The sequence below is a fragment of the Chanodichthys erythropterus genome, chromosome 23, assembly GCF_024489055.1.
Source record: "Chanodichthys erythropterus isolate Z2021 chromosome 23, ASM2448905v1, whole genome shotgun sequence".
Classification (NCBI taxonomy): Eukaryota; Metazoa; Chordata; class Actinopteri; order Cypriniformes; family Xenocyprididae; genus Chanodichthys; species Chanodichthys erythropterus.
Genome location: NC_090243.1, coordinates 1,108,837 through 1,133,570, shown reverse-complemented (window position 1 = coordinate 1,133,570; position 24,734 = coordinate 1,108,837). Strand labels below are relative to the sequence as shown.

At 39.3% G+C, this 24,734-nt stretch overlaps 1 protein-coding gene across 5 annotated transcripts in view; it reads right to left on the bottom strand.

Moving 5' to 3' along the window:
* asap1b (ArfGAP with SH3 domain, ankyrin repeat and PH domain 1b) overlaps positions 1–21,780 on the bottom strand; it is a 113,237-nt gene extending 91,457 nt beyond the window's left edge. For 4 of the 5 annotated variants that reach the window (XM_067377226.1, XM_067377228.1, XM_067377227.1 and 1 more), the window contains exons 1-3: positions 21,646–21,780; positions 21,227–21,297; positions 19,652–19,778 (exon numbers count right to left, since the gene is read on the bottom strand). In XM_067377226.1, the coding sequence (XP_067233327.1) occupies positions 19,652–19,778; positions 21,227–21,282 (183 nt within the window). In that variant the 5' untranslated portion in view covers positions 21,283–21,297; positions 21,646–21,780. Of the gene's footprint in view, positions 1–9,091; positions 9,400–19,651; positions 19,779–21,226; positions 21,298–21,645 lie in introns of those variants that run through there. The other variant, XM_067377231.1, reaches the window with a different exon arrangement.
* Positions 21,781–24,734: the final 2,954 nt, after the last annotated feature.

The following is a 24,734-nucleotide window of genomic DNA, read 5'->3' as shown; positions in this document are numbered from 1 at the left end:
CCCTGCGTCACCACTCTCCTGCTACTGTCTCTCCTCGTTTAATGACTAACTCTGGTGTGAAGCTCTAATAAAGAGATTAACTTGCACTTGCATCTGTCATTCTTTCCGTGACAGAACGATCTGACCAACTATGGATATAGCAAGTTCAGCAGCGTTGACGGAGTTCATCAATCACAGCATTTCTCGTATGGATCAACAACAGGAGAGTATCTCTTCAACCGGACGCACTGTTCAAGCGCTGGTGACGCAGGTGTCCAAGCTCTCCCAGCAGCTTCAAGAACTTCGCGCTCCCACTGCGCCGCCCACGCCGCCGATTCCCCCCACACCTCCGGAGCGAAGGGACCAGCCAGAGCCACGCCTCCCGGTTCCGCAGACCTACGCTGGTGAGCCAAACTTTTGCAGAGCCTTCTTGACCAGATGTTCCATGCATTTCTCATTGCAGCCACGCACATTTGAAAAAGAAGAATCCAAGGTGGCGTTCGTACTGACGCTTTTGACTGGTCAGGCTGCTTTGTGGGGAACGGCGGTGTGGGAGAACCAGGACCCGTGCTGCGCCTCGTTCCAGGCACTCGCCGCCGAGATGAAGAGGGTGTTTGGCCGTGCGGTGGCGGGCAAGGACGCCGCCCGACAACTCACTGAGCTCAGACAAGGAAATCGCACGGTCGCCGAATACTCTATTGAGTTCCGCACCCTGGCGGCGGAGTGCCGATGGAACGAGGAGACGCGGTGGGATGTATTCCTGCATGGGTTGGCCGACCGTGTCCACAGAGAGATCTACGTGTTGGACCTTCCTCAAACCCTCAATGGACTCATCGATCTCGCCTTACGAGTGGATGCCTGCCTCCAGCGGCTGGAGCGTCTCGCTCTTCCCAGTCCTGTTTCCAGTGGAGCGGAGGGACAGTCGGCCAGCTCAGCGGACACGGTCGGCCCTTCATCCGATCCTGAACCCATGCAGGTAGGGAGAGCTCGGCTTTCCCGGGAGGAGAGAGAAAGGCGGAGATCCCAGGGATTATGTTTGTACTGCGGCGGAACGGGCCACTTCCTACGGTCATGTCCAGTAAAAAGACCAAGCCCGGTAGTAATGAAGAGGCTACTATCGGGTGGGATCTCCGCCGAGAAGTCCTCACCATCCACTCTCCTTCCGGTAAGACTGAGATGGGCCACACACAACCTCACCTGCCAGGCACTCCTAGACTCTGGGGCTGAGGGGAACTTCATGGACACCGGCTTTGCACGCAACAACAACTTACCCACCATTCTACTCAACCAGCAGATCACAGTCAACGCACTCAACGGACAACGGCTCCCCAACATTTCTCAGTCTACCGATTCCATTACTCTCGTCACATCTGGCAACCACACCGAAAGCATCAAGTTTCTTCTCATGGACTCCCCACTGGCACCCATTGTACTCGGACACCCTTGGCTCACTGAACACAACCCCAAGGTCGACTGGCAGCAGCACTCCATCACGGAGTGGAGCACTCATTGTCACAGGTCTTGTCTTTTGTCTGCTTGTTCCACTGTGTCTGCTTCTGTGTTACAGGAAGAGGTGGTGGATTTGTCAAACGTGCCCACGGAGTACTCGGATCTGAAGGAAGTGTTCAGTAAGTCCTGTGCTGCTTCTCTTCCTCCGCACCGTCCCTACGACTGTGCTATAGATTTAGTGCCCGGTAAGTCTCCGCCTAAAGGCAAATTATACTCTCTGTCCGCTCCCGAGAGGGAGGCCATGGAGAAATATATTTCTGATTCTCTGGCAGCGGGGTTCATCCGTCCTTCCTCTTCTCCATCGGGGGCGGGGTTCTTTTTTGTGGGGAAGAAGGATGGTTCCTTGCGGCCTTGTATTGATTACAGAGGGCTGAATAACATCACGGTAAAGAATACTTATCCTTTGCCGTTGATGTCTTCAGCCTTTGAGAGGTTGCAAGGAGCATCCGTTTTCACTAAATTGGACTTAAGAAACGCTTATCATTTGGTTCGCATCAGGAAGGGGGATGAATGGAAGACCGCTTTTAACACCCCTAGGGGGCACTTTGAATACTTGGTCATGCCCTTCGGGCTGTCCAACTCCCCGGCGGTCTTCCAGGCACTCGTCAATGACGTGTTGAGAGATATGGTCGACCAGTTCATTTATGTCTACCTGGATGACATATTGATTTTTTCTTCATCTCTCCAGGAACATGTGCAACACGTCAGACGAGTGCTTCAACGTCTGTTAGAGAATGGGCTTTTTGTCAAGGCGGAGAAATGCGATTTTCATGCACAGTCTGTTTCTTTCCTAGGGTACATCGTCTCGTCTGAGGGAGTGCGCATGGATCCTGACAAAGTTAAGGCTGTGGTGGATTGGCCAAGTCCAGATTCCCGTAAGGCCCTACAGAGGTTTCTGGGGTTCGCCAATTTTTACCGGCGGTTTATTCGCAATTTCAGCCAACTAGCCACACCTCTGACCGCCTTGACCTCCCCCAGAACGACGTTCAGGTGGTCCAATGCAGCGGAGGCTGCATTTACCAAACTGAAGAGTCGCTTCGTTTCGGCTCCCATTCTCATTGCCCCTGATTCCTCACGTCAGTTCGTGGTGGAGGTCGACGCGTCAGAGGTGGGGGTAGGTGCAGTGTTATCTCAGCGTTCTCCCACAGACGATAAGATGCACCCTTGCGCGTATTTTTCTCATCGTTTGTCTCCCGCCGAACGCAATTACGACATTGGTAACAGAGAGTTGTTGGCAGTCAAATTAGCGTTGGAGGAGTGGCGACATTGGTTGGAAGGTTCTGGGGTACCTTTTATCGTTTGGACAGATCACAAGAACTTAGAGTATATCCAATCAGCTAAAAGACTTAACTCCAGGCAGGCTCGGTGGGCACTTTTTTTCGGACGATTTGATTTTTCTCTCTCGTACCGCCCGGGCTCCAAGAACATCAAGCCCGATTCTTTATCTCGCATTTTTGACCCTTCCGAACGCCCGTCTACTCCCGAGTGTATTCTTCCTGAGACATTAGTGGTCTCCACTCTTACATGGGAGGTCGAATCGAAGGTCTTGGTGGCCTTAGAAAGGGTAACGCCTCCGCCCAGTTGCCCACCGAATCGTTTATTTGTGCCGGAGAGGTTGAGGTCCTGCGTTATCAAATGGGGTCACTGTTCCAACGTAGCTTGTCATCCAGGGGTTAATCGTACCAGGTTTTTGGTTAAGCAACGATTCTGGTGGCCTGCCATGGCTCGTGACATTCGCAGTTTTGTTTTGGCTTGCTCGGTTTGCGCCACTGGTAAGACTTCCAACCGACCCCCAGATGGGTTACTCCAACCGCTGTCTGTCCCTTCGAGACCCTGGTCCCACATCGCGCTAGATTTTGTCACCGCCCTCCCACCCTCTCCGTAGTTACCACTATTGTACAGACTGCACCGTAGTGGACCGGTTCTCGAAGGCGACTCATTTCATTCCCTTAACCAAATTACCCTCTGCTAAGGAGACAGCGGTAACTGTCGTTGACCACATCTTTCGGTTACATGGCCTCCCGGTAGATGTGGTGTCCGACAGGGGTCCCCAATTTGTGTCCAAATTTTGGCGAGAGTTTTGTAGATTACTGGGGGCGACTGTCAGTCTTTCATCTGGGTTCCATCCCCAGACCAATGGTCAAACCGAGAGAGCCAACCAAGATTTAGAGAGAATGTTGCGATGTTTGGCTTCCAAGAATCCTTCCTCCTGGAGCCAACAACTCTCTATGATTGAGTACGCACATAATTCGTTACCAGTGTCTTCCACGGGCCTCTCACCGTTTGAAGGTAGTGTAGGTTACCAGCCACCTGTTTTTCCCAGTCTGGAATCTGAAGTCGCGGTCCCCTCCGCTCACGCCTTTGTCCAGAGGTGCCACCGCACTTGGAGTAGAGCCCGTGAGACTCTTCTGCAGGTGAGGGCGCGCACCAAGGCTAAGACTGATCGCCACCGGTCGAAGCCTCCCGTATACGTCGTGGGTCAAAAAGTGTGGCTTTCTACCAAGAATATTCCGCTCCGCTCCGTTTCCAACAAGTTAGCTCCCAAATTTATCGGCACATTCCCTGTCACCAAGATCATTAGTCCGGTGGCAGTCCGACTCAAACTTCCTCCAGCGTACAGGAGAATTCATTCCGCCTTTCATGTCTCCAAAATTAAACCTGTGTTTCATTCACATCTTAATCCGCCCACTCCGGTTCCCCCACCGCCGCGACTCGTAGACGGGGAACCCACTTATTCGGTCAATCGTATTCTGGACTCTAGGCGGAGGGGACGTGGATTCCAGTACTTGGTGGACTGGGAAGGTTACGGTCCGGAGGAGAGAAGTTGGGTTCCTGCTAGGGACATCCTGGATCACTCCCTTATCGATGATTACAATCGACAGGTAGGTGGTTCTGGGAACGCCGTGAGGCGTTCCTAGGAGGGAGGGTACTGTCACGGTTGATCAATCCGCTGTCTCATTCTGGTGTCTGTGTGTTTGTGTGGGTGTGTCTGGTTGATGGTTCTGTGTGGGCGTCGCCGCTGATTGTTGATCAGCGGCAGCTGTGTGCTATCACTATCTGCCTATTTAACACCTTGTCTTTCGTCTCGTGTTTGTCAGATTGTTGTTTGGAATCCTGGTGTTGTGTCCTGTGCTCTCTCGTGTTTGTTTGTTCCCCGGAGTGGATTACCTCGTCGTTGTTTCCTGTTCCTGTTCTCCGTCGGACTCTCACTTTGGATTGCACTCACGGATTCGGACGCACGGACTCACGGACTTACGACACCATCTCACCTCACCACAGGATTTCCAGCTGCCCATCGAAGTCCCTGCGTCACCACTCTCCTGCTACTGTCTCTCCTCGTTTAATGACTAACTCTGGTGTGAAGCTCTAATAAAGTGATTAACTTGCACTTGCATCTGTCATTCTTTCCGTGACAGATTGGGCCAGTGCTGCATGGTTTCGAAAGTTTATCATTTGCACGCCTTCAAGCATTCAAGCGCAAGACGATGTGTAAGAAAAGTTGTGCGCTGTACGAGAAGTTTTGTGCGTAACCCTTAGAGATAAATAATCAGTTTAACCAATACTTTTACAGATATTTACACTTTCTATTTTCATATTATGTCAACTAATAATTATTCTAAATAATTAAGCTAATTTTTTTTTTTTATTTCACATATATATTTTCATTGTAGTCTAATGATTATTTATGGTGTGATTGAGGCAGAATTTGGCCGTACTCTGAACACCATTAGCTCAGCTGGACAATGGATGCTACAATTACGAACTATAAAACGCCTACCCTGCTCCATACAGCACGAGCTGCAGAGTTGCAGCACAGTGCAGCAGGAGTCAGATTTCATTTATCATGTAAGTGTAAGAAGACATGACAGACAAGACGTATGCAGAGAATTTGGTGCGCAACAGATCCTGGACGTCATTGACAAATATCGTAGCTTGTAAAATGTGCAGTCAGTACCGCCACCACTCCCTATACACAGAGTATGTGTGACTTCAAATTCAAAAGCGACAGCGAAAAGTGCATTAAAATGTGATTTCAATACCCTGCATATTAATAGCAGCTCCTTGATGCCTACAAATTATATACAATAGCTTCTCTTACCTGCAAACAATACCAAGAAGAATGTGAATATTTAATTTCAGGTCAAAAACAAAACAAAAGGTAAGCAAGTATCAGTATTAATTTCACTATCAGTAGCGAGGGCGATCCTCTTAAGATGTCAGTGCCACCCCAGCATGCAATGCAGTGTGACGGAGCTTCACATTCTCTATCCAGCACCCACGCTTGGTTTCAATGCGCACACACCCACAGGGCATGCACAGAAAGCTGCATCTCAGACAGCGTGCGAACACAGAATTCTCTTTTTGTGTCTCCTTGTGCTTGAATAGACACATACAAATTCTCAAAATACCCTTTTAATGAGTATCCTCATTAAACACAATCAATTATGTCTTTAATGAAAGTAAACAGTTGAGAAAGAAAAAGGATTTTTATCTTTCTATTGGATCCATGCACAAGGTCTTAAAGTGACAGCAGCCTAATATACCTGCTGCTGTCTGTGTCATTAATGTTAATTAAGGATGCACTGATCGATCGGCTGCAGATCGGTATCAGTCGATAATCTCATACTGTCTCAATTGGTAGTCATTAAATTTGGCCGATCTCATGAACCGATTGCAATTCAATTACATAAAACAAAAAAAAGTCGCCGCCAACACACTTTTAAACAGTATACAGATTAGGCTTTTGCACCACGTTCTGCTTTGTAACTTTGCAAAACATTAGTAAACCATAGTAAATCACTTATCTTTATTTAGAGCAGGTTGTCTCGATTCAATTGAGCCTGCACACAACATAACATGATGCATAGATCTAGAGAAAATCTGAGTGACACGACATGCTGCTTGGCTAAAGCTATAGGACTTCAGGGATCAAATCGAGTTGTGATCATGATGCAGTGTTTTCCAATGTAATTCCAAAGTTCAACGAATGGAAACTGGATCTCAGTTATGGTGGGTAGGGATGATGTGTAGAGACCAATCGAACACTGTTTTACAGCTGGAGTGCACTTCGATTAATCGTTTAGATTGACAAGTCTTCATTTACTATGCATCAAAGAATAGGAGCAAACAGCTGAAACAGCTCTGGAAGATCATCACTCATAAACCAGGATCTTATTACTTGTTATGTAATTATAAATATTTTTAAGCTTTGTGGCATTTACACAAGTAAATCGTTCTTATGTTCAACAAAACAAAAAAGGTAACAAAAAGGCTACCATGGTTCCAAAAGCTATAACTTTTGATTGCTTTGAGATATCAAAACAAAATTGACTCAGATGCAGTTGGCATGATTGTGAATTTATGACCCGTCATATATACATTCTAATAGTAATCATGTCAAGCATGAATAATAACAAAATAAATTAATAAATTGCATCACTTTTTCTGGGGTTTTCTCATCAGTGTTGTAACATAAGAACCTTCAAACATGATCAAAATCTATTTTTGTCCAAATCTGAAAGGTTTTCTGTCAAATTAGACCACTTGATGATACTTGATAGCTTTTTGTTGTTGTTGTATAGATTAGGTATAAGCCATTACTTTTAAGAATGCCTCTCAAACTGTTTAGTTTGTAATTACTTTCTTTGTTCTTATTGTATTGCAGTCTGTTAACTTGTCTTATGTTGGTCCTAACTATTTTGAGGACCTTTTTTTTTACATTAGTTAACCTTTAAAATGACTCATGTCGTAAAATATGACTTTGATCAAATCGCCCACCAATAATCAGAATAACTTTGATTTTAAAAGGTGCCCAAGAACGTTCTTTCACAAGATGTAATATAAGTCTAAGGTGTCTCCTGAATGTGTCTGTGAAGTTTCAGCTCAAAATACCCCATAGATTTTTTTAAATTAATTTTTTTAACTACCTATTATGGGGCATCATTAAAAATGCACCGATTTACACTCGGCGCCGCCCCCTTCGCGTGCTCCCTGCCACACCAGCTGTCGACTATATTACAGCGCATTTACAAAGTTCACACAGCTAATATAACCCTCAAATGGATCTTTACAAGACGTTCGTCATGCATGCTGCATGCATGCTTCGAATTATGTGAGTATAGTATTTATTTGGATGTTAAAGTTTTATTCTGAGTGAATTTGAGGCTGTCCTCCGCGGCTAACGGCTAATGCTACACTATTGGAGAGATTTATAAAGAATGAAGTTGTGTTTATGCATTGTACAGACTGCAAGTGTTTAAAAAAAATGAAAATAGCGACGGCTCTTGTCTCCGTGAATAAAGTAAGAAACGATGGTAACTTTAACCACATTTAACAGTACATTAGCAACATGCTAATGAAAATTTCAGAAAGACAATTTACAAATATCAGTAAAAATATCATGCTATCATGGATTATGTCAGTTATTATTGCTCCATCTGCCATTTTTCGCAGTTGTTCTTGCTTACCTAGTCTGATGATTCGGCTGTGTGCAGCTCCAGACGTTAACTGGCTGCCCTTGTCTAATGCCTTTTATAATGTTGGGAACATCATGGGCTTGCATTATGCAAATATTGGGGTGTACACCCCGACTGTTACGTAACAGTCGGTGTTATGTTGAGATTCGCCTGTTCTTCGGAGGTCGTTTAAACAAATGAGATTTATATAAGAAGGAGGAAACAATGGGGTTTGAGACTCACTGTAGGTCTTTTCCATGTACTGAACTCTTGTTATTTAACTATGCCAAGGTAAATTTAATTTTTTGAATCAAGGGCACCTTTGATATTGACCAAAAATAATTGTGGTTATGATTTTTGCCATAATGTAGCAGCCCTTGTGTTCAGTTATGAATTTTGTGGCAACATGCTTTGTAATGCAACAACACTGTACTCATGGAAAGCATGTTTCTTGTCTAAGGTCAACACAGACTCAATACATTTCAAAAACAAATACTGAACCAAAATCAGAACAAGAAGCAAGCGAATGCAGTCACAAGAACTTGGCCAGCGAGCATACTTGTTTTCGGTTATTAGCCTCTAGTGATACAAGTTTGATTTTGCATGTTGTGTTGAAAATGTTCTTGCATACAAATGAACACAAGTACAGGCCAAACACTTGCCATTGTGTTTACATCCTTGCATAAAGTATGTTTCTGGTCTAAGGGCAACTACTGCAATACTTTAAACTATAAGCAAAACATGAAGAATCACGATCTTAGTGTATCACAACTAAATGTTATCACATTGTATTCCTGCTGGTAAGTTCATGAAGTGTCCAATGCTTTTAAAAATACTCTACTAGTTACCAATACCTTTATGACAATCCTACATTTCACATTAGTTACAAATGTGTTGTGCTGATGTCTGCCAGTACAGAGTGTACAGCAGATGTCAGTGGGCTAACCATTAGTTTGGACTGAAATTAACCCACGTGAATATTTTTCCACTCACGCTGACCAGAGAAATCAGGCCATGTTTACATTTTAGGAAACAGAGACAAAACATCCCACTGAGTGAAAAAAGTAAAGACAGATCAGCATGAACTTCAGTCTAACAGTGACACACTATAAGACACTCTCACAAAACTCCACTTAAGTTCAACTTACTGCAGTGGTCTAGCAGTGGACACAGGAAACTCTCTAATCCAACTGTTGTTTTTTGCTGTAACCTTTTGACATATGATGTGAAGGGACAAAGATGGCATGAGGCTGAGAGGCCTCCCATAGTGCATGAATGTCTGTGTTGATTAGTGTCCAACCACTTTGCACCCCCACATTGTGAACTGGATGTCATGTGACCTGACTGAGTGCGTATGTGTTTTTTATCTCATAAAGAGAAGCCATGAGTCATTCGACTAAGTCTGGTCTGCCTGTGACCAAAACCATTAGGACACTGTGTTACACCAAAATGAGGTTAGACTAGTGCGTCGCAGGACATGCAGGCTTAATCTGGATGAGGAGTGGATCTTTGGCTGCCATATTCCGCCTATATACTCCTCCACACTCCCAAACTCTTCTCTTCCTCTAACTTGTTTTCTCTCAAATTCTGTTTGCCACATTCACACTGCAGCTAAAACCAGATGTCACTCCTCTTATGGATACTATAGACCTTACACCATGTTTACACTGGACATTGAGCGTTGTCACATCACAGTGCGACAGCTAAAAGCGGTCCACACTGGATGTAACCGTTGCAAATTAATTTGTCCTTCGTGTCAGAAGTAGCACTTGATGTATGACAAAAATAGAATGGGGCATCGTTTATGCATCCAGTGTAGACAGCATCACTGAATATAATGGGTTCTATTTGCTTTTGCCATGTAATGTCGCACCACTCATGTCTGGTGTAGACATGTCAGGTCAGGTTAGACAACATATTAAATTTAACATGTATGAAAATGAGGCTGTGAGGGATAGACTTACAATCTTTACAATGGCACACACTGAATAAAGGTCCTAGGATCCAATAACACAACTTTCAAAACTGTTTTATTGAGTTTGAAAGTTTTTTGGGTTTTTTTGAAAGAAATTTCTTCAGCTGACAACAGTAGGGTTGCAAAGGGGCGGAAAGTTTCCGGTAAACTTTCCACGGGAACTTAACCTGGGGAATTTTGGAAATATTCCAATTTGGAAACTTAACGGGAATTTATGGGAATTCATTGGAAATTTTGGGAAATTTATATAAATTTATAATATTTATATAAAAAGAATCATATAAAAACAAATATAAACATTTTGTTTGGTCATAACATGAAATAAAAGTTATTTATTCAGCATTCAATTAATTCTAATTTAGTAAATATGTAAAATAAATTTATTGCAGCAATTGTTATGTGTTATTTATTTCAGTGTCACATGATCCTTCAGAAATCATTCTAATATGCTGATTTGATTCTCAGTTTTTATCATTGTTGGAAACTGTTGTGCTGCTGAATATTTTTTTAACCTGTAATACTATTTTCAAGATTCACTGATTAATAAAAAGTTAAAAAGAACAGAATTTATTCAAAATAGAAATCTTTTCTAACAATATCACTTTAATACTTTTTTTAACAATTTCACACATCCTTGCTAAATAAAAGTATCAATTTCTTTCAAAAATGTTAAAAGAAAGATTACTGACCCCCAAATTTTGAATAGTAGTGTATATTGTTACAAAAGATTTATATTCTATAAATGCTGTTCTTTAAATTTTTATTCATCAAGAATCCTGAAAAAAGTATCACAGGTTATAAAAAAATATTAAGCAGCACAACTGTTTCCAACATTGATAACGGAGTATCAAATTAGCATGTTAGAATGATGTCTAAAGGATCATGTGACACTGAAGACTGAAGTAATGATGCTGAAAATTCAGCTTTACATCACAGAAATAAATTATATTTTTATGTATATCAAAATAGAAAACCTTTATTTTAAATTGTAGTTATGTTTTACAATATTACTGTTTTTTTCTGTATTTTGATCAAATGTGCATGTTATGGACTGGGGGAATGCACAGTGCATGCAGGGGGTGTGGCCTCAATAGCCCTGCAGTAAGTAGTGTGCTGTGTTAATGGGTTAGGTATTAAAAAACACTAGAAAGGAGCTTCATTACTCTTAATTATGTATGTTTGAGTAAATCTGTCATATTCATATTCTAATTCTTTGGAATATTTGGAACTGAAGTGTCAAAAAAATTAAATATCCTAAATAAATAAACAATTAAATAAATAATAAATAAACCTTTGCTATAACAAAAGTGCAAAGTAACAGGACACCAAACAGAAAAACAAAACAAAAAAATCACTTGCAAACGTACACAAGGCACTTTTATAGATTTTCCATCTACAGATTTTTCCCTGGCCTTCTTTTCTCAAAGTAAGAGTGCACATTATTGCTGAAAACACAAACCCTATTTAGCAGTCAGATGTCCATATGAACAAAGGCACAGAAGCCTCAACAGGCCATATTTGCTGTAAAATCTAATTTTCAAAAGGCTTTTTTTAAAGTTGAACTTCTTTTAACTTAAGCGCTGCGTGTTTATAACACCGCCATGTCATGCACAAGCTGCTGCAAAAGACACAAGCGCAATGGTCAAACATGTCCATCTAGTACAGTGGTTCTCAAACCGGGGTACGTGAGGTGACAAGAGGGGGTACGCGATCAAAATGCTGAGTTTTGCTATTTATTTAATTCTACCGACCTTAAAATAAAATTACAACCAAGCATGTGTTTCTAACAGGCAAAATGTTGTGACATCCAATCTTCTGCGGTCAAAACTGACTGCATACTGACAGCGGCTATGACCCCCTGTTTGCACAGGGAGCCTGTCTTGCAACCATGGAGACATTTGTGGGAGGCGCTGCGTAATATCATTGCGCCTGCTGCACCCATGGTACGGCAGCAAAGTTCATTGATTATTACGCCTGAATGAGAGTATATTTCCTAGTCATATCGGCCTAGAAAAATCGCAACTTTTAATTTTCCGTCGGTCTTAGTACACAATGTAACTACAGAGGAGTCAAGTTTTAAATAGGAAAAATATCGAAACTCTTTGGTCATTTTTTTTTTTTTTAAGCAATATGCTAACGGTCTAATCAGATTCAATGAACTATGCTAAGCTAAGCTAAAAGTGGTACTGCCAAACCCGGAGATCGGCTGAATGGATTTGAAAACAGTAAAACTCAACTGTATTACTTTAGGGGAGTTGGAAAATGAGCCTATTTTCAAAAAAAGTGGAGTGTTCCTTAAAGATTAACATGAGATTGGCAGAAACTGTGTGTGATACACCCTGCAGTCAAAGTGGAAGAGAAGGGGTACGCAGAAAGATGTTAAATGCTTCAGGGGGTACTCCACTCTAAAAAGTCTGAGAACCACTGATCTAGTACACTTTTACATTGAAAACAATAGCAGTGACAAAAGCGCAGTGTAATGCAAAAAATGTGTTCTCTGTGAAAATGAACTAGACACTCGCGACAACATGCCCCGTCCCGTGTGAAACAACTTAACACTAGCTGTGAGTGTGCACCATTTCTTGCGGTCACATTTATATTTGCACCAAAACAGTGAATTGTGGCTTTGAAACATTTGGACTTAATCTTGCAAAGAGTTTGTAGCAGTCAGAAAAAAAAAACATATTAATGTTTCAAATGATGTCTGCTCTGTGTATGAAGGAGCTGCCTGAGCCCTGCTTTCACCTCTGAAACACAAAGCAGATAAGATGAAAGAGCCAGCGTGATCTGCAAAATGTTGCCAAAATGCACAATATATTGGGTCCGATATTTGCTTTTTTCTGCCAATACATCAGTGCATTCCTAGTGTGCATTTCTAACATTCTAGGAGCATAGCTAACTCCCATTGTGTCCACCAATATCCATCACTCCCTCCAAATCTGTCCTGCATTTGTTTTTCTGTTTGTGTTGTTTTCTGTCTCTAGCCTGCAGTCAGTTGGCTCTGGGTTTGATGGCACTGAATAGCTCATTGCTGTGAGGACTCTGTGTTGCATAATAGAGCAAAGCATCAGACCAAGCTGGAAGCTTTCAGCACAACATCCCTCCCTCCTTGTGTCTGTAACATCAGCACACTACATGGACACACACCACATCAATACACTGCCAGAGATGCGATATGCACCACAGCAGATTCCAAATGCATCATAGCTCATACTCATTTTGGGTGACCTATTCCTTTAAGATTAAAGGGTTAGTTCACCAAAAAATGAAAATTATGTAATTTATTACTCACCCACATGTTGTTCTACACTCGTAAGACCTTCGTTCATCTTCGGAACAAAAATTAGGATATTTTTGATGAAATTCGATGGCTCAGTGAGGCCTCCATTGCCAGCAATGTCACTGAGCCTCTCGAGATCCAGAGAGGTACTAAAAACATATTTAAAACAGTTCATGTGAGTACACTGGTTCTACCTTAATATTATAAAGTGACAAGAATACTTTTTGTGTGCCAAAAAAACAAAAAAACAAAAAAAAACGACTTTTCAACAATATCTAGTGACGGCCAATTTCAAAACACTGCTTCGGAAAATATACAGAAAGTATTCTCGTCGCTTCATAATAATAAGTTTGAATCACTGTATACTCACATGAACTGTTTTAAACATGTCTTTAGTACCTTTCTGGGCATCTGAATGTGTTCATTATCTTGCTGGCAATAGAGGTCTCACTGAGCCATCGAATTTCATCAAAAATATCCTAATTTGTGTTCCGAAGATGAACGAAGGATTTATGGGTGTAGAACGACATGAGGGAGAGTAATAAATGACATCATTTTCATTTTTGGGTGAACTAACCCTTTGACACTAGTTACTAATGAACTGTGAAACATGACAGCTTTGGCCTAACAGTGTTTGAATTAAATAGAAACATGGTGATTCTGACATTTTCACTGATTGTTTAGAGCAGACATACAAGTCAAAAATGACATTGGATATTTGATGAAAAAAAAAAGCTAGTCAATATGGCCCAAATAACATGATTAACTCTTACTTGCAGCTTGGATACATCTAGAATTTCATCCATCTCCAATCTCAACATTAAGTGCTTGGGATACACACTGATCCAATTAATATAACTAGGCACTGCATTTTAAATGTAAGATAAAACTGCAATGCGTCTGCATCCTATCAATACATCTCATCCAATGGAACCTTATCATGTTCCTCACCTAACCTTCAGCATTCACAATCTGTCATTTGATCTTTCTGCATTTTTGACACCACATGTATGATTTCAAAGAAAAGGTAGCGGACAAGCACAGTCATACACACTTACAAAGTACCCTACCCATGTGAACTGTGAACCGGCAATAAATTCAGAATAAATGAAAAGAAACCGTTTGTAATATTAATTTATCTTGTTTATTCATGAAATAAAACAATCACCCTCAGGACAGATCATAAAACAAAGTGCTTATAACTATTTGAGATTTAAAAAAAAAAAAAAATGTACATTTACACTGCATTCCAAATTATTATGCAAGTGACATATCAGTAAGATTTCAGTAGCGTAAACATTCAGATTTTAGGTTTTCTAAGAAAATGTTTGTTTGTTTATTTATCCATGTCTTTTTAGATAACTGGTATCAATCTCAGACAAAATAATTTGCCAGATCTATGGAAACCCTACTTAGAGGTTGTTCCACATTATTAAGCAAGTCACAGTTCTCATACAATATGGGGAGGAAGAAAGATCTTTCTGAAGATGAAAAGCATGAAATGGTGCAATGTTGTGCAAAAGGAATGAAAACAACTAATATTGTGTGAAAATTAATGGAGAATATCGAATTATAAGATTTGTGAGTGATTTAGAGCACAGCAGAACTCGGCCAGATAAAGGCTTATTAAGGAAAGTTCCTGTCAAAAATAATTTTATGATATGTGGAGTTCATAACTGGCCATTTTCAGCTATGGTATAAAAAGGAGGATAGTGCCTTCTGAAATACAATGCACTATGCACTATCCCATGCTGCAAAAAAAACACCACAGCAATAAAATTGGTTGAAAATGTATTTCTAAACCCACTGTAAATGTTTCTCTTTGTGAGGTTTGGTTAGTGGTGTCTAAAATGCATCTTTACTTACAACTGCCAGCCAGCATGGAGAACTTTGTGAGACTCCAGAAACACCAGCAGCTTCATACCTGTTTGCTGCTTAACACTGGCTTTTTTTATAGCTGCCCTTTTAATGTAATTAATTTTTTTGACAGGAACTTTCATTAATAAGCCTTTATCTAACCGAGTTCTGCTGTGCTCTAAATGTGTGACGAGACGGGTATCTCACGAGACGAGACGAGACTCGAGATTGAATTCACGAGAACGAGACGAGACGAGATTTTCACACACTATTTTTAAAAAATCCTCAATGGTGAAATACATGACTAGAAAAAAATATTCTGCAGGTGTATTTGAAATGTTTTAACTAATCATCTTAGTAATGAATGTGATTTCAGTTCTACTTTCTGAGTATGAATATTCAAAGTGCTAATAAGACCAAATTTTTCTTTGATACAGAGCTGAGAGATGATTACAACTACACTGCCCAGCCTAAAATAGCTTTCATATTTGAAGATATCTGCATGCATCAGGGAGCTGCTTTCAAAATGCGGGGTATTGAAATCGCGTTTGAACGCGCCCTCATGTTTACTTTCACTTTCGCGTGTACTCTGTAAATATAGAGCGGCGGCGACTGTTATCCAACTGAATTAAATGTTTTTTATTTAAATACAAAGCAAAATGACAGTGGAGGCGTAATGTAAATGTAGCGGTGGCATATTCTTTCCTAATCATCCTAACCACTCTGTCATGGCAATATCACGAGACTACTTTTCACCTCGACGAGAAATCTCGTCACATTTTAGTCTTGCGAGATCTCTTGACACGTGCAATGAATCTCTTATTGACATCGTGTTTAGACTTTTTATTATAATGAAAGGATTCGCGAGCATACCCTTTCGTTGTTTTGAGCAGTGTTGAGTGGATTCAGACTAAAACACATTTGATTGGTTCACATGCTCAACAAACATGTCTGTGATTGGCTACAAAGCTCAATGCTGCAAAAACACATTGTAGATAGAAACCTTTGATGCTCTTCAACTTTTAATGCCTGCTACAGACTGTGTGATCCTGACAATCCTATAAGGTCATTACAAATCAAACTGTATGACATGATCTAATGAACTTGGGTACGACATGTACAACTGTATGATGATGATACCTAATTGAATCATAGGCTAAAACACAAGATAGTATAGAACAATCAAAAGTCATCAGTATGTGCTAGTGGTAAACAAATAGAGCAAGATGAATGACACTTTGGCAATTTCATGTGCACTGAAAAAAAGAGGAAGAAGTGAAAGAGGAGAATATGGACGTGGTCATGGTTAAGGAAAAGAGACCAACTTGGCATGTCAATTTTGCAAATGTAGCCTGAGGCAAGTAGCTTTAAGTTTTAGCGCCATGTCGCATTGATCAATATGCCATTTCATGTTGCATTTTTATTGACTAGGTCATGACGGAGGTCATAGCAGCTAATGCACTGTGAGATGATCATGCTAAATTTCTGACAATCAGAAAATTATTAAAGGCTATCTTTGGTCTCGAGACTGTGACAACTGCTGTCTTTGAACCTCTCTCACTGTACGAAATAGGACCACAGTTTAGAAGCCACAACCACAGAAATTGCCACAGTTTGCCATCTTTCATCTGGCACACTCCAAAATCATACAATGTGTACCAGGCACTACACAAACCCTAAGGAGTGTTTTAAAGCAGCCGGCTGTCAGCAGGTACCGGTACTACAGTCAAGTCTTTGGTGGGACATTACAAAACTCATTTTGGCAGCAGCCAAAATATTTTCAATGCAGAAAAAAACCCTATACTCTCGTGTTGTTAAAGATGGCCATCTCTACTTACTTTAAAAGGGAAGTGGTGATTAAAGTGATATTTCATCACTCTATGTTCAAATCATTGCAAGAGCAGCTTCCTGTCTTCTACATACATGCAGAAGTGGTACAACTGCATGCTGCTAAAAGTTATAAAGGATACCATGATGCGTCTAGTGTGACGTGTTGACACATTATCAACCCTCTTAAAACCCACATATATTGCATGGTCAAGAAGATTTTAGATAGCTTGCATCACCCAAATCATGTCCAAAATGTCTAGTTAAAGAATTAGTTCACTTCAGTATTATAATTTCCTGATAATTTACGCAGTTGAAAAGAAATTAAGGTTTTTGAAGAAAACATTCCATTTTTCTCCATATAGTGGACATCAACAAAGGGTTGAAGGTCCAAATTAGTTTCAGTGCAGCTTCAAAGGGCTCTACATGACCCCAGACGAGGAATAAGGTTCTTATCTAGCAAAACGATCAGTCATTTTCTAAAAAAAATAAAAATGTATATGCTTTAACCACGAATGCTTGTCTTGCACTAGCTCTGCGATGTGCCATGCATTACATAATCATGTTGGAAATGTCACACTTGATGTCGGTGAAAGTACTGATCCAGTGTCTACAAAGTGAATGTGTAAAGACTAAGTCAAAATCCCTTTATAAAAAAGGTACGAGTTTTTCACTCTACCGCAGTACTTCGGCCTACTGATCGTGACCTTTCTAACGTGATTACATAAGCGTGGCGCATTGCAGAGCAGCGCAAGACAAGCATTTGTAACTACAACGTTTTTTTTTTGTTTGTTTGTTTGTTTTTAAGAAAATGACTGATTATTTTGCTAGACAAGACCCTTATTCCTCAGCTGGGATCGTGTAGAGCCCTTTGAAGCTGCATTGAAACTGCAATTTGGACCTTCAACCTGTTGAACCCTAGTGAAATCCACTATATGGAGAAAAATCCTGGAATGGTTTCCTCAAAAACCTTAATTTCTTTTCGACTGAAGAAAGATAGGCATAAACATCTTGGATGACATGGTGGGGGTGAGTAAATTATCAGGAAATTTTCATTCTGAAGTGAACTAATCCTTTAAAACTTCGGTAAAGTTGGTTTTATATTCGAACATTCAGACATCCGTATTCAATAGCCTTGTTAATCACATTACATTGGACATTCAGTGGACATTCACAAGTAAATATGCCATTAAAACAATACTTGCCTATTTTGATCGACTGTGAAAAATGTTTAAAGTTGACAAATCGTTGGTTGTCAGTATTATGTAACTGCTCAAAATTCGCAAACATTAATTTATTGCGCATTTATTGGATAGTCTGAATTTATCAGAAGTCCGAATGTGCAAATATAAAACCAACTTTACCGAAGTTCCTTTAAACAGGCAGAATGTCTCTTGCTATCAGAGCAGGTGTTCAAAGGAATCTTAGCACAGCTATGACTGACTAAATAGACTATTTTAGGAGTTATTTTAAATAACAAAAGGAATATGCAAAAAAAAAAAAACATAACTAGAGAAGCAGACTGAAGTAAACAAAAGATAAGTAAGAAACCAAGCAAACTTTTCCTGCTTTTAAATTTCAGAATGTCACAAAATGAGATCATCACTTAGGATCATCCCTTCTTATGAAAAAGGAGTAGCTCCTGAACCCCAACAAAACCCTGTGGCAATATGCATTTAAAATGATGCATACACAAATACGTGATCTCAGGGGCCTTATACCATGAATTCAACTCAACCATTTTTTACATCAGTTGTTATGAATCACAAAAACATCCGTATCCATCCAAGATATGACTCTCAAAGCTGGCATAGATTTTCAACTGTTGTACACCCAATGAATCATCAGTGGAATCAGAAGCCAGACCAGCTGGCTGAACAAAACTGCAGCCCACACTGCAGACTGTTGCTCATTGCCTCTCAGATTTCATATGCACTGAAAAGATGCAACATATAAATGCACTGTAAAAAAAGAGATTCAATGTACAAAAGCAAACTAGCCATGTAAACAAATATGATGTACCAATGTGTACTGATGCATGTACAAATGCAAAGCGCAATCGCAAACAGATTAAAAAACTGATGCAACACATCAATATAAATAGATGCAATAAGTGCCAAAGTAAAAAGATCCAATGCGTTTATGCAAAGTATTAATAAAAAAATGCACTAACTCAAAGTACCAAAGAAGTGCAATGCACAAAACTAAATGTACGCAATGTACTGATACAATGTACAATGTAAACAGATAATAAACTCATACAGATTCAATGTATTAATGCAAAGAGCCAAAGTAAAGTGGTGCAATGCATTGATGCAAAGCAACGCAGTAAACAGATGTAAAGGACTAATTCAAAATAGTTATCAAATGCAATGCACTAATGTAAACAGATGGTAATAAAGACTGATCTAATACACTAATGCGCCGTCCCTGTAAAAAGATGCAACTGACAAATGCAATATGCATTAAACAGATGTAAAAGTCAAATGTAAACAGATGCAATGGACAAATGTAAACAGTAGTGAACTAATAACAAATTTCATGTACTGATGCACCACTGTGAAGAGGTACAATGCAAAAACATTAACGCATTTGTTAATAAATAAAAGCAATACACGAACATAAACAGTTGCAAACAATCTAATAGAATGTATAAATGGTACTAAGGTACTAAAGTAAACAGATGCAATATACAAGCACAAAGTACCAGTGTAAACAGATGTAATTCACTAATGAAGTGCTGCATGAGAAAAGCAAGCAGTATCTTACCTCCTCTAACACGCTGACTGTATTCCTGCAGCTCTGCAGGCGGGTGGTGAAGCTGGATGTAGTGGGAGAGTTGTAATCCTCTGTTGTTTCCGACAGAAACTCCGACACCGATATTTGATCTGGCATCCTAAAGCGTGGGTTTGTCCAGGGAATAGATAGAAATGTGTGTTCAGACGACCGAGAGCATTAAAAGTAGAAAAACAAATGAACTTCCAAGGCCGTAGAGATGTTGAGCTAACGGTGCGCGAGATGCCTGCTGCTGCAGCAGCACGCACAAAACAAACTACTAGCACGCGCTAAGCGATTCTGCCTCCAGAAAACTCAACGACCTGATATTTTTGGGTTCTGCCGTTCTCCCGGAGACTGAGATAACACGTTGTTTCACCCCTTACCCCTCGAACATGAAGCTCAGAGTTGATCTGAGTTGTTTAGTTGCTATTCCGAAAGCACGCGCCGTGAAATGATGCCCACATAACGTTCTCCCGCGTGATGTTTACGACCAACACTGCTAGTCTCTTAGCGTCGAATTATATTGCCGTGCATGGGTGTCTGTGAATGCATTCATACTCCGCTATTTGTCAAGCGCCTGATCTCTCCCTGCACTCAGATCGTGTGAAATGCGCAACGCGGAGTGTATGACATCCGCGCGCACACGCACTCGCGCGCTCTGCTCTACATTCGCCCACCCACCCCTCTGCGCATGCCTCTACTCTCACTAAACCCACTCACACAGGCTCCGTGGGCAGCAGTCCAGTGGTTGGCATCATGTAGGCTATCTGTAAAATGTTATAAAAAATTATGTTTCTGACCTAGCTAGACTTTTGTAGAAAAAACGATAAACGTTACTAGCTATAAGTTAAGACATTTTTATACATCGTCAAGAGTAACATTGTTTAAAAAAAATGGCTAAATAAAACATTTATTTTCTTCTAAAATGGCAAAAGTTTTCTAGAGTGTAGTCTGTAGAAATTGTTTTCAATTAAATAAATTTAAATATAGGCTACTAAAAAGTGAATGGAATCTAGATATCTACACTGTAAAAATAGTGTGGTTATGATCAGACTTAAGATTCAGTCATAGCTCATTTTCTGCATAACGTACAGTAAATACAACCTGTAACGCTATTAAAGCAACTAGAACAACAAATGAATTAAAAGTAAATACGTTCAAAAAACCCCTCTATTTACACTATACCACAATGCAATGTGAAATTGTCATTCGTTGTTTCATGACAGAAAAGTATATTACTGATAAATTACTGTAGAATCTTGCCATTTTACATTTGTGTATTTTAAAATGGAATTCATGTGTATTAGTAAAAGTAGTTTTGTAGTTTTAGTTTTAGCTTGAGTTTATGTGTATGTATGTATGTTAATTATCCAATATTGTTAATGTAACAAGTGCGACTTCTACAGGTCAAATGGTGAAATACATTTAAAGTTTACTCGATGCATTGTTTTTTTGGCACATCCCTGTGAAAATGGAAAGTTATCACACATTTACATTTTACATTGTATCAATATAGTTAGTATTAAGACATTTGATCGTTAATATATCTAAAAGCAGAACTCTTACCGGTTCCATATAGGTTCCTTAGAGGAAAAACTAAGACGAGATGATGATGATCTCATGACTTCAGCTTGTAGCTTTAATGGGGAAAAAATACAAATCAGATGGGATGAGCTCTTTCTATATTTACTTACATTTCTAATCTTATAGGCCTATATTAATTTAATTCTAAAACAAATAAATTCGACTGAACCCATTTAAGCTCACCGTCAGAATGGAAAAAAAAAGAAAATCCCTTATTTTCCATCATTTGCTTTATGCTCTAGATTTTTGTACTTAAATTATTTTTGACCTTAATATATTAATAAACTTCATTTATGAGGACTTTTCATACAAGCAATAGCTCAAAGAGATTTGCAAAGACATAAAAAGAACAATTTTATATTTAACCTCAACAGAAATAATAAATATGCTATAGTACTCACCGAGATTAATGCCTGAGTCTCACTGCCATCCTCTCTTCAGTGAGTTTAGTGGGTGTTCGGATACTATCTGCCCATGGGTCCCTTCCCTGCTCGGAGAGGAAGGGAGAAGCGACCATGTGTGCTGAAAAATAGCCTGTTACAATGGCTACAGGATCCAGAACCTAATGACTCAGGAACTACGGAAATCCAGGAGACCTGGGACAGGAAATGTGAGATCTGTGTAAACATGTGCCTGCTCAAGTGAAGTACCCTCATGCTTAGACAGAGTGATATACCACACACGGCTGTGTTGGATGGGGAGCACAGGGACACACTTGACTCTGTGTGAAATAACAATATTAGATTCAGTATTTCAGGTTAGATTATGTACTTAAAACTGAACTGACGAGGCCTTGAGGTTTTGGTTCTTTCATGAAAATCACGAAGATCAATCCCATTGTGATTCATTGCACATCACATTTAGTACCTTTTATTATCTTCTCAAATGAAGCCACTCAACTACACTGGTATTTCATCTATTTTCCAGTCTGTAGTGGCTGTGTGTCATTTTTTTTTTCTGTTTTTTTTTTTCAGAGGGTTACTATTTCTTTAAAAGGGAAACACAGTGATTCTAACCAGAAATAATTATTTATAAAGCCAAGATGATAACACATTGTCATCTAAAAAGGAACTGCTGAGGCTAAGGGGTTCCTGGATCCTGTAATTTTCCGACAGTTTTATTGGGAAGTACCATAGTTAAAAGTAAATGTTTTGTCTGTGGGGAATTGGGGGTCAGAGGAGGTTGTCCTTGATATTTTCTCTGAGCTTGGCAGTTATGTAACTAGGCTACTATTCAAATACTGAATAGTATTTGAACAGTTATTAAAATACTGATTTGAGTTTAAATTATTTTAGAATCTTACCTGTATAGCAGTTGGCCGTTTAGCTATTTTTTAAGATTAAAAAACTAAAAAAAAAGTTTCTTGGGCGAACAACTGTTTTGAGAGAACAAAAATTTTTCCAAGTGAAATTTGCTAATTGTCAAAGATCTCTGTTAAAATCTACCTATAGATCATCAGAATCTTCTAATCGAACACAGTGTGGGCCTTCCGACAATCCCAGTCTTGTGGGAATACTTGAATTCTGCTTGCCAACTACTAAATGGCTTTCCTCATGTTTTCCAGCTGAATGTCTCCTCAAATCTCTTGGCTACAAAAAATGCTGGAATGTTGAAAGTATTGTGGAATACTCATCCAGTGCTATGCAGAGAACCACATAGTGATCTTATGGAAAGACAATGGCTACAATTTCACATTTAATATTTAAGGTGCATGCAACAGGACAGTCACTTGATCCAAGAGTTTGGAAACAAATATAAGTTTATAGGTAAAATACATAAATCATAAACCTACCCAGACAATGTAAAGAGAAACATGGCACAGTTCTCTAGTTGGTTTGCATTTGTTTTAACTTTTTAACTTAGGTATAGCCCACTGATACCTTGTCCTTCCAGGCTAAACAACTTCCAGACAGAGGTGTGGACTCCTTTCTACTTATCCATGATGTTCACAATAATTACAAAACACTGCTATCACCATCAAACAACACTGAGATTGTGGCAATACACCACAGAGTGTTATGGGTAGAGTGTCCGTGCATTGATTTCAGTATACCAGAGATCTGGAGTGGCGTGGAAAATGTTTTTGTAATTTTAGAAGTCCTAATGGACTATAGATTTGTCCTGCTGTTCTACAGCTCTAGTTTATAGCTGATCTCTGTTTACAGCATTTGGCAACTGTCACAATACACAAAGTCTGAAGTGAAGTCTGTCACAAACTGAGGATTTTGTCCTATTACTGAAATATTATTTTATGTTCTGTTTTTATTAACATTGTTCTTAAACATTTTAATGTTGCAAATTATATTCAGATAAATGTAGAATAAAATACTACTAATAATCAGAAGTCCTGTCTGTTAGAGATCATGACAGTAAAAATCACTGTTACTCATTTTGACATTTTGATATTTTATGCTACCACCTTGTGGTTATAAACGGCAAGAGATATGTACGTAAAGGGCAAGATTTTCTAAACACATACAGGTGTGTCCTTCTTGACTGACTAAATTTTTGTGATGTAAGATGATGTAAACACTATTATATAATACAAAATATTACATAATACAAAAGTAATTTTGAAAATAAAAAAGGAGCCCAGTTCAACCTGTAGTTATGTGTACAGTAAAAGTAGTCTTTGACAGCAAAAATAAATTATGTTGTTTTAAAGAATGAAAAAAATCTTGGTACCTTAAAATCTACAGTAAATATTTATAAGCATTTATGTGATGATAAACCTATTATTAAAATAAAATAAGTAAAAAAGGATAGTAAAACTGTTTTAACCCTCTAATGCATTAAAAAAACTATACACCTTTTGCATTCAAAGTTCTGTTTGGACCTGAACGCAAGCTTATATAAGAGCCATGACTTAATTCTCAACTAAAATTGTATCTAATCAGTAGCTTCTCATTATTGAGTGAATGCACAAATTGCAAAGTTTTGAATGTTACCATGTTTTACCATGCTAATTACTTAATTTACCTCCTTTTAATAAATTTAGAAATTCTTTGAAATTTCAAAAAAAAAAAAAAAGTACAGCAAAAAACAGTGATCCAAGAATTTTTATCAATATTTGAGAAATTTTATATGAATATATTATTAGATGAAATTTATAAGAATATTTGAGAATTACCAATATGAAGGTAATTTATTTGAAACTTCAAACTTCAAGTCAGTCTAAATTTATGAATCCTACATATCTTTCTATCAAAACAGCACCAAAATATCCATATTAATCTGAAATGTTTTCATACAAAATATATTCATTTTACTTTCATATGGAGCAAAGTGAAATGTGAACTTTTTCATTTCCAAACCCTCTTTTCTCTTTAGACTATTTGGTCTTTTAGCTTTTTCTATAAAAATCACATTTGGTACAATTGACCCTAATTGCAGCTTATCTGTTGAGGTCAAAATTGAATCAAAGTATTTGACTGCAGCTTTATACTATAGGTTATTGAAAGACTCGTTATAAAAAAAGGTCACACAGACA